Source organism: Eptesicus fuscus, chromosome 6 (assembly GCF_027574615.1).
Source record: "Eptesicus fuscus isolate TK198812 chromosome 6, DD_ASM_mEF_20220401, whole genome shotgun sequence".
Lineage (NCBI taxonomy): Eukaryota > Metazoa > Chordata > Mammalia > Chiroptera > Vespertilionidae > Eptesicus > Eptesicus fuscus.
In genome coordinates, this window is record NC_072478.1 from 19,091,494 (window position 1) to 19,101,656 (window position 10,163).

Below are 10,163 nucleotides of genomic sequence, written 5' to 3' on the forward strand. Positions count from 1 at the left end.
GTTAAGGTACTGATGTACAAAGAATGAGGGAAACATGGTGAACACAAGAACAAATTACTTACAATGATACATGTCATTTGAGAAGAAATTATTGTTAAGACATCAATGTTGCCATTGAATTAAATGAAAACTTCCAAATATTTCTGATCAAGGTTGGAAAAAACTTTGTGAAGGTCAAAAAAGACAAAGGGGACTACTGTCCATATAACAGACAAAGCAGAGAGCTTAATAAAATGGTTACTTAAATTGTATAGGAGAGTTGAAACAAAGGAAATTCAAGGACAGAACACAAGGACCAAGTCTGAAAACTGCCATCTGATGAAAGAATCTCAATTTCTGGTTTTGAGTCTTGGAGCACTTTTTCTACCTCAGGATGATTGTCCCTTCTGTACCTGCCATCCCATAGAATCTTCTCAGGGCCCTCTTTATGTCTTTGTTCCTGAGACTGTAGATGAAGGGGTTCAGCATGGGTGTGACCACGGCATACATCACTGAGGCTGCTGCACTTGAGTGTGAACTTTGGGTAGCAGCGGAGCTGAGGTACACTCCTAGGCTGGTACCATAAAATAAGGAGACAACTGAGAGGTGAGATGCACAGGTAGAAAATGCCTTATACTTCCCCTGAGCTGATGGGATTGCACGTATGGAGGACACTATCTTAGAGTAAGAGTAAAGGATCCCAGCTAGGGGACCACCACCCAGTAGTGCAGTTACAAAGTACATCACCATGTCACTAACAAAAGTGTTGGAACAGGCAAGTTGGACGACCTGTTTCATTTCACAAAAAAACTGGGTGATTTTAATGTCTGTACAGAAGGACAGCTGCAACACCATTACACTTTGTAACAAGGAATTCAGGCCACTTATGATCCAAGACACCAGAAGCAGCAGTCCACAGAGCCGGGGGTTCATGATGACCATGTAGTGCAGGGGGTGGCAGATGGCTACAAAGCGGTCATAGGCCATCACGGTCAAGAGGATGTTATCCAACATTGCAAATAGTATGAAAAAATACATTTGTGTGATGCAGCCTTCATAGGTGATGGCTTTGCTCTGTGTCAGGATGTTCACCAGCATCTTTGGGACGGTGGTGGAGGTGAAACAGATGTCTACCAAGGACAGGTTGGAGAGGAAGAAGTACATGGGTGTGTGGAGGTGGGAGTCTGAGCTGACAGCCAGGATGATGAGCAGGTTTCCCAACACAGTGATCAGGTACATGGAGAGGAAAAGCCCAAATATGAGGGGCTGCAGTGCTGGTTCCTCTGAAAATCCCAGAAGAAGAAATTCTGAAATTGGGGTATCATTGCCTTGTCTCATGGGGTGTAGGTGACTAGCAATAAAGAAAAAATAGCATGATCATTTTTTAAACAAATGGCTATTACTAACATAGTTGATATGCTACAATTGTATTTTGCAGTAAAGTAATTAATATCTATTTTTTCAACATATCATCTGCTTTAAGACACACACCCCAACCTATGACATCTCTGATTAGTAATTTCTGTCCTCCTCAGACCTTTTTTCTAAGGTGGTCATGGATTACACAGGTTTTTTGTTTGTTTGTTTTAAAATCATTATAATTGAAAGTGTTACAGATGTCCCCCTTTTTCACCCCATCATCCCCTTTACACAGTTCCCACTCCACCTCAGGCCTTCACCATCCTATTGTCTGTGTCCATAGGTAATGCATATATGCATATAAATTCTTTGGTTAATCTCTTTCCTACTCTCCCCTTTCCCTCTGAGATTCATCAGTGTGTTTCATGTTTCCATGCCTCCGGTTCTATTTTGTTCATCAGTTCATTTTGTTCATTAGATTCTTTGTTCATTTATGTTGATTTTTAGTTTCAATTATTGATAGATATGTTTTTATTGCCTTTTTATTGTTCATGTTTTTGATCTTTTTTTTACCTCTTTTTTTCCTCCACCCCAACCTCCTCTTCCTCCTTTCCTCCTCCTTCTTCTCCTTCCTTTCTCATCCTCCTATTCTTTTTCTTCTTCTTGTTAAAGAATACCCTTCATCTTTCTAGTAATACTGGTTTGATGGTGATAAACTCCTTTAGCTTTTTCTTGTATGTGAAGCTCTTTATCTGACCTTTAATTCTAAATGGTAACTTGGGTGAGTAGTGTAATCTCTGTTGTAGGTCCTTGATATTCATCACTGTTTATTTATTGCCACTCCCTTCTGGCCTGCAACATTTCTGTTGAGAAATCTGCTGGGAGTCATATGGGTGCTCTCTTGTAGGTAACTAACTGCTTTTCTCTTGCTGCTTTTAAGGTTCTCTCTTTGTCTTTTTCTAAAAAATATATTTTTATTGATTTCAGAGAGTAAAGGAGAAAGAGAGAAAGAGATAGAAACATCAATGATGAGAGAGGATCATTGATCGGCTCCCTTTTGCACACCCCTTACTGGGTATGGAGCCCTCAACCCCGGAATGTGTCCTTGACCAGAATAGAACCTGCAATTCTTCAGTCTCAGGTTGATGCTCTATCCACTGAGCCAAACCGGTTAGGGCTACAGCCTAATAATTGTTAATATCTTCACCTGATGGTGAAGATTGCAGTATCCATTGGTTGATGATGGTGGACAGATAATCAATATGCAGTACGTAGAGAGTTTGGTGTACTTCCTTCTTGTTGGTAAATGAATAGTAACCACTGTGATGGGATGAGGCTGATTATTCTACATCTCAAATGTCTTTATTGCTTCCCAACACCTCGGTCTCCAATTCCACAGACATATTTCAGTTTCCTGTCATCTCTACCATCTAATAGGTGGGCACCCCGCTGGCCAAATGCACACATTGACTCTGAGAGAACTTTAATGCTGATCATTGAACTCTCTGATTAAAATTCCACCCCTAGTCATACCTCACCGGAGATAGAAGCCAAAATTCCATAGCTTCAAACATGAGGCTCAAGTGTCTGTGAACTTTCCGTCAGCTCCACTCTCACAGAGCCCTGGCCTCCCTCACATTGGTCTCCTAAACATTGATCCTGACTCTTGCTTCTCCTGACACCACAGCTTCAGGGCTCAGAGCCTTTATGGGCTTGCTTTCCTCTGCTTGGGGTCTCCCCACTGGTGTTTGGGAATTTTTCACCACCCCCTCCACCCTCCAAACTCCAAGTCCTCTTCAGAGCGACTGGATTCTCTCCTTCATGAACCTTTTCTTTCTCTAACATTAGCCCAGGAAAAGATCACTTTCTCATGCTCTTAATCTAAGTGTTAGGGCACCCATGGTGAGACTTTTATTTAATTCCATGTCTTTGTTCCTTGCTAGACTGTGAGTACCTGAGGCATATAGCATGCTATACAAACTCATTCCCCACTTCAGATTTAGTTTAGTGTGAGTGAACAAACATGTATTCTATGACAGGATTCTATGAAGTAAGGTGTGGAGGACATGCTTGAGGAAGTTTTCTATATTCTGAGATCAGGAGCCATTAGGATGTCAGATTATAGTTGTAAGAATGAAATAGAATGGAATCAAGGAGGCACAAAAGAAAGTGTTAGAGTGTGTCATACACAGTGAGGGTACATACAAAATCATTTCATGGCTCACTTTGTTTACTCATGCATGCGTGTGTGTGTGTGTGTGTGTGTGAGTGTGCGCGCGCAAAAATGCTGGGTCACAATGTAAAAGGCATGTCTTATTTTGGGAAACAGTGAAAACAAATCTGGAATTTAACACAATAAATGCTAGGACAGCTTAAAAGGCCATTTCCTGATAATGAGGGGAAAATAACAGTGAAAAGCCCAGCAGAGAGCCAGGTGCAGAGAGAAGATGCAGCCAGCGTGGGTGCTGTAGTTACCTGGGACTCAAGGAACCACACACCAACTGGACCTTCCCTGCTCCACTGGCCTCATTACAGTGTCTTTCCCAGCCTCTGATCTAATTGTGATTCCTGCACCTATGCCACGTTTATTAGATCACTCTGGTGTTTATATGGCTCAATAGCATCTTTCCTTTGCAATTTTTGGCTTTGAGTTTTCATCTCTTTTGTGACACAACTGATGGGTGGGCACTAGTCCTGGTTCTGTTCCTTGTCAACGTACAAATCATCCCTGAACATTTTTTATAAAATCCTGTTTATGCCACAACAATTGATCCCCTTTCTTTACATATTTACCCCTAAGAATTTGATATTATAGCACACTTATTTCATTATACTGGGCCTTCTTTGTATAATGTGAGGTCAAATGCGCAGGGAACTCACTGACTTTGTTCATTTATGTAGTTTTATAAATGTGTGCTTTTATATGGAAAAACCTTAAGGTATGGGATATTCATAATATAATAAATGGCAGGGGAAAATAAACATGGTTAAATACTGTGTATTCAAATAATGTCATTAATAAAATGGAATAAAATTGTAAAACAAAGAAGAGCCAAACCCCCCGCCCCACAAAACTTTAATCACATCAGTATAGGCCTCCAATGCCAGATATATGGGCAAGGATGTGGAAATAAAAATACAAAAATATACTTTTAAAAGGCAGTTGTGTAAGCAGTATCTACAATTATAATTTCTTCCTATGTAAACATAAATAGATTATGCTTAGAAAATGGATGGAAAAGATCATTAATTGATTGCAAAAGAATGTTTTTGCCAAGGTGAAAGATGTAGAACTGTTTATGTTTAAAAGTAATGGGAAAAGACACAATATGACAGACTGATGGAATTGACCACACAAAATTAATACATTTTCACCCATTCTCCTAAATCCATCATACATATATAAAGCAATTCTATGCCAAACAGCAATGTTTTTAGGAGAAAACTAATTTAGCATACTAAATGTATTAACTATGTATTCGCCTACCTAGCAAACAGATATGGCAGTCTCTCAGCTCTGAGCTGGCCTGGTTAGCCTCTCAGGCTACCTCAGGGAGAGATTCTGGGATGCATTCCTTGAATCTTCCCACAGCATCTGCTGCACTCTCAGACTCACCTGGTTGGGGTCTCTGAAAGGAAGGGCTCCTTGTAGAAGTCTGAATTGCTCCTTGGATGGTTAATGTGGGAGACTGAAGCTCTGTTCTCAGACAAAAGAGCAGGAAGGAGTCAAGCCTTAGTCTCAGAGTCAGACTTGAGACTCCAAAAAACCCCACAACTATGTACTGTTCCAGCCTAACTTTGCACATGTTGCCAGTCTGCTACAGAGGAGATATTACTCCTTCTTTATGTGCTCATTAGATACCTGTTGGTATTGCTTCTCCCACCTCTGAGCACCTGGTTTCCCAGTGGGATATACTGGTCTCAACAGAATGGAAATACTTCCTGCCGATTATCTGTTCCCCAGGGACCTGGTTAGATGTTAAGTGAATCCTGTTTTTGTTACTCCTTCTCCATGACCCTCTTGAGGTCTCATCTCCCAGCACCTTACCCAACGTTGAATTACATTTTCTCAAAGGTCCAAGACTAAGGAAACTGGTTTGACTAGGAACCTTGGATTTTGAAAGCACTGATTGTTGTGAGGCACAAGCCATGATACCTCCAGAGAATTGCTGTTTCTCTCTTCAACAAGGGAGGGAACTGTGTGACTTTGATGTAAAGTCAGAGTCCTTGGCTTCATGACACATTTATTAAATCAATGAGAAATTTCATACTTGTATCAGAAGATAAGAGCTGCTATTTAGTCCCACATTGTAAGACCTTTGTTAATTTGGAGCCATAGTTATATAACTTATGCCATATCATCTGTTTTTAGTATCTTACAGGTTTTGTTTGATTTAAATTTTAGAAAAGTCCATTCTATGAACTTCATTCTCCATTGCAGGAATGGGGCTGGAAGGAGTTTAGTGATCTACCCAAAGTTGTAATTGGAATAAGGAATAGGTGTTGATTGGAATTCTGTCTGCACACTTCAACTTTTCCTTTCCTTTGAAAAATATGTGTTTACTACAGGCCCGGTGCATGAAAATTCATGCACACGAGGAGTTGGTCCCTCAGCCCAGCCTGTGCCCTCTCAAAGTCTGGGACCCTTATGGGATGTCCACCTGCTGGCTATGGGATGTCCACCTGCTCCCTGAGAACAGATGATCTAAAAGAAATAATCATAATCTTGGATAAGGATTTCTTAAAAAGGTAATGGTTGCATGAAAATTCACTGCCAGCGGGGCTGAGGGGACTGGGTGTTGCCATCTTGTGGCTGTGGGTGCCGCCATCTTGTGAGGGTGATGGTGAATTAGCATATTGCCTCTTTATTATATAGAATTGATTTGAGAGAGAGAGTATAGGAGAGAGAAGCATTGATACGAGAGAGAAACTGGCTAATAAAATTATGCAGGTTTCAAGTGTACAAGTCTATAATACATCCTCTGTAGTTTGTATTGTGTGCTCACCACAGAAAATAAGTCTCCTCTTGTCACCATATAGCTGGTCTTCTTTCTCTCTTCTACATGCCCCCAACCCCTCTCCCTCTAGTAATCACCATACTGTTGTTTTTGTCTATGGGTTTTTGTTAGTTTTTTTTTTTTGGTCTTTTTTATTGCTTTCAGTTTTATATCTCACATATAAGTGAAATCATATAGTCATTGACTTTTTCCATCTCACTTATTTTGCTTAGCATGATACTCTCAAGATCAATGCATGTTGTCACAAATGTCAGTATTTCATCTTTTCTTGTGGCTGAGTAGTATTTCATTGTATATATGTACCATACTTTATTCAATCACCTATCAAAGGACACTTTGGTTGTTTCTATGTTTTGGTCACTGTGAATAATATTACAATAAATATAGGGTACATATATCATTGCAAATAAATGTTTTCAAGTTTTTCAGGTAGGTACCCAAAAGTGGGGTTGGGTACAGGGCAATGCTCCAACTAATGGGACCACCTGGCCAGGCCTATTTATTTATTTTTGCTTTTGCTTCTCTTGACTTTAGCAGCGATGGGCAACCTTTTGAGCTTGGTGTGTCAAACTTCGCCAAAAAACTGAGCATAACTCAGGTAGTGTGTCACTCTGAGGAAAAAACTAACTCCAAGACTCTAGTCGCAAAGGTTTCATCCTCGGCATGCGGCCGTGTGTCATCAGAAGTGGCTATGCAGTCAGTGCTGACACGCATGTCATAGGTTCGCCATCACTGCTTTAGGGTCAAATTCATAAAATTCTAAGACCAAGGTTCATAAATTCTGTACCTATGTTTTCTTCTATGTATTTGTGTTGGCATAACATTTTGAATAAAAACTGTATAGTCATGTACCAGTAAAGGATGGGATACATTCTGAAAATGCATCATTAGGTTAGGTGACATCGTAGAGTCACTTACACACACCTAGTTGGTATAGCCTACTGCACAACTAAGCGATGTCTATAGCCTATTGCTGTGTAGAGGAGGAAAAATAATTTTACCTCTTACTTTCTGAATTATTGGCTGACACATCCTTATAATAAAATACATTAATAGGAGCAAAACTTATTAAAGTTTAATAACAGGTATAGCCTCTGTATACCTGGGACAGACTTAGGAAAAGTAACTCCTTGAAATGCCTGAGCTAACACATTAACTACCATCTTTAAGAAGCTATTGTAATAGGAGATAGTCAGTTTTTGGAGGTTACCTGGAAAAAGCCCAGTAAATGGGGTCAAGTTCTTATGCATATGTAGGTCATTGTGTTTTGCATTAATTAATTAATTTGCATCATCCACTCCCGGTATGGTAAGGAAGACATCCTTACAAATGGAGTTTTTTCTTACAAATATAAATGTCTCTTGCAGAAGGCAACTTTTATTTCTACCATGTCTGTTGTCACTTAAAATTAACCAGCTTAAAATAATTGTTATGCCAAAGAGACATATTTTGGGGTGACAAACTCTGTTCCCCTACAGCACCTAGGCTATAAACCTGTTCAGAATGTTACTGTACTGAATACGGTAGGCAACTGTTACATGATGGTAAGTATTTCTCTCAAGCATTACATTATGAGATTACCGTGGTTATGATGTCAATAGGTGATGGCGATTTTTCAGCAGCATTAAAATCTCACAGAATCACTGTATAGATATAGATGTGAACCAGACTAATTTCAATTCTGTGCGCTGCATTTCATTTGATTTTCAAGTTTCATGCTGTGACTTTTGACTAACCTCACTGTCCTTGGTAAGCATATTGAAGCTTTCTAATTTCTTAAAATATAGCTATGAATATTTTTGTTAATAATAGCTGGAATGGCATGACAACTGAGATAAATATCAATCTGGTGATTGTAAACAACCATCTATCACAAGACCACCAGGAGGTGTGGTCCCTGACAGTCTTTGGGCCTTTGTCTTGTCAATCATTAACATGCTTGTTATACTATAAAATAATCACCTAATGAGTCTGTTAGTGGAGAATAATCTGCGCAAAATTCCGGGTTGTCTCTTCCACTCCAACCCAATCTTCTGTAAATAAATTACCTTATAGTAAATTCTGTTATATCCTACAGCATTGCCTGCTTTGTTTCTTCATCTTAAGATAATTTCACCTTATGGTGGCCGTTACATCTTTGCCCTACCATCTGGCAACCACCTTGTATACATGGTCCATCATTGACTGAAATGACCCAGAGGATGTGATAAATGCTGTGTTTAGTTAATTTATATAAGTATAGATAAAGTAGGCACCACATACTAAACCTGACAAGCTCAGGGGAAACCCACGTGGTGGGCCTTACAAGCCCAGAGAGCAAAGTAACCGCATAGGTGGTCTGAATGTAAATTTTTCTTTACTAAATGCGGGTCATGGTGGGTAGTCATGTCCTAGGCCTGTAGCTTCCTTGACATAAGTTAATCTTGAACTTTGAAATTGTCTATTTCCTCTGTGCATTTAAGATAGCATACCTTTGAAATGTCAACATAATCTTCTTTTCCAGACCCCTCGAAGGCACAACCATGGCACCAGACCACAAGACCACAAGGTTATTTTGTTGCCCACATACCATCCCTATGTGCTGTAAAAGTCAACTATCATGTACCTACCAATGTAAGAGAGTGTGTATCTGTTTGTTTTACTTTTTATCCAATCTCAGAGACTTCTCTGCTTTGCTTTCTTCCATCCTCTTAATCTACCAGCAATGGATTACATGTAACCCCCTGACATCTCATCCTTTGATTCTAAAGTATGAAATAATCTGCAAACTTTCCGTTCTCTGGAGCATTTTCTCAGCCCCTTGAGATTTGGCTTCCCAGAAGTTGTCCGTTTGGCTCAAATAAATTCATAAACATTCCAAAAAATTAGGACGTTGGTTGTGACTATGTAGGTGGAAATAATGTAATCACCGTGGTCATCGAACATGGAAGAATAGTTGAAATCAGAGGAAAGATGCTACACTGCTGGCTTTAGAGACAGAAAAGGGGTCATGAGCCAAGGAATGCTTGTGGCCATGAGAAATTGGAATGGGAGAAGAACTGGATTTTCCCATGAAGCTTCCAGAAGAATCCAAGCCCTTTGGACATTTTGATTTTAGTCCATTGAGATGCATTTCAGGCTTCTGATCGCAAAGATAGTAAAAGCATAAAATTGTTTCTTTTGTACCCCACTGCTGTAATTAGTTATAGCAGCAGCAGGAATTTAATACATTTATCAAATAACAATTTTTTGGAGAAAATGCAATCGTAGCTCTTAATTCGTTCTATTAGCTTTCTTTGATAAGGGCATTTGTGTTGAAAGTACACATTAAGTAGAAGAAAAGAATTCTAAAGTCAAGTTGGTGATTCTGCTCCATTAACTGATCTCTTGAATTCCCAATTTCATAAAATTGAAACCAAGCCAGAATCCTTTCTCAACCAAACTCCTACCCCCAACGGCTCACTTGTAAGGAAACAGACCTGAATACCCTTTCCTTATATTCACCAAAGTTACTTTTTCAGACATAAGTCAGGGTCTTGTGACACTAGTCCCCCCTCTGGAATCTGTGATTACATAGGGACATATACTTGAGTTGGTTTTATAAGAACTAAAATGTCCTACCAGGTAGAAAAACCACTGACTATCATGGATCACAGTGACATAAACCCCAGACTAGCTCCATTGAATGACTGATGATCAGAACTCCTAAAGTATATCATTGTAACACCAGCTCCAACCAATCAGAATATACACATGAGCTGATCACCCATTGAAGACCCTTACCCCCAATTTCACCCATTAAAACCAGCTGCCGATAAAGGAACCAGG

General features: G+C 39.7%; 1 protein-coding gene across 1 annotated transcript; it reads right to left on the bottom strand.

Moving 5' to 3' along the window:
* Window positions 1-363: 363 nt before the first annotated feature.
* Window positions 364-1,317, bottom strand: LOC129149273 (olfactory receptor 7A10-like). The gene has a single exon (XM_054716834.1). The coding sequence runs from the start codon at window positions 1,315-1,317 to the stop codon at window positions 364-366; it is 954 nt and encodes a 317-aa protein (XP_054572809.1).
* Between the last annotated feature and the right edge of the window lie 8,846 nt (window positions 1,318-10,163).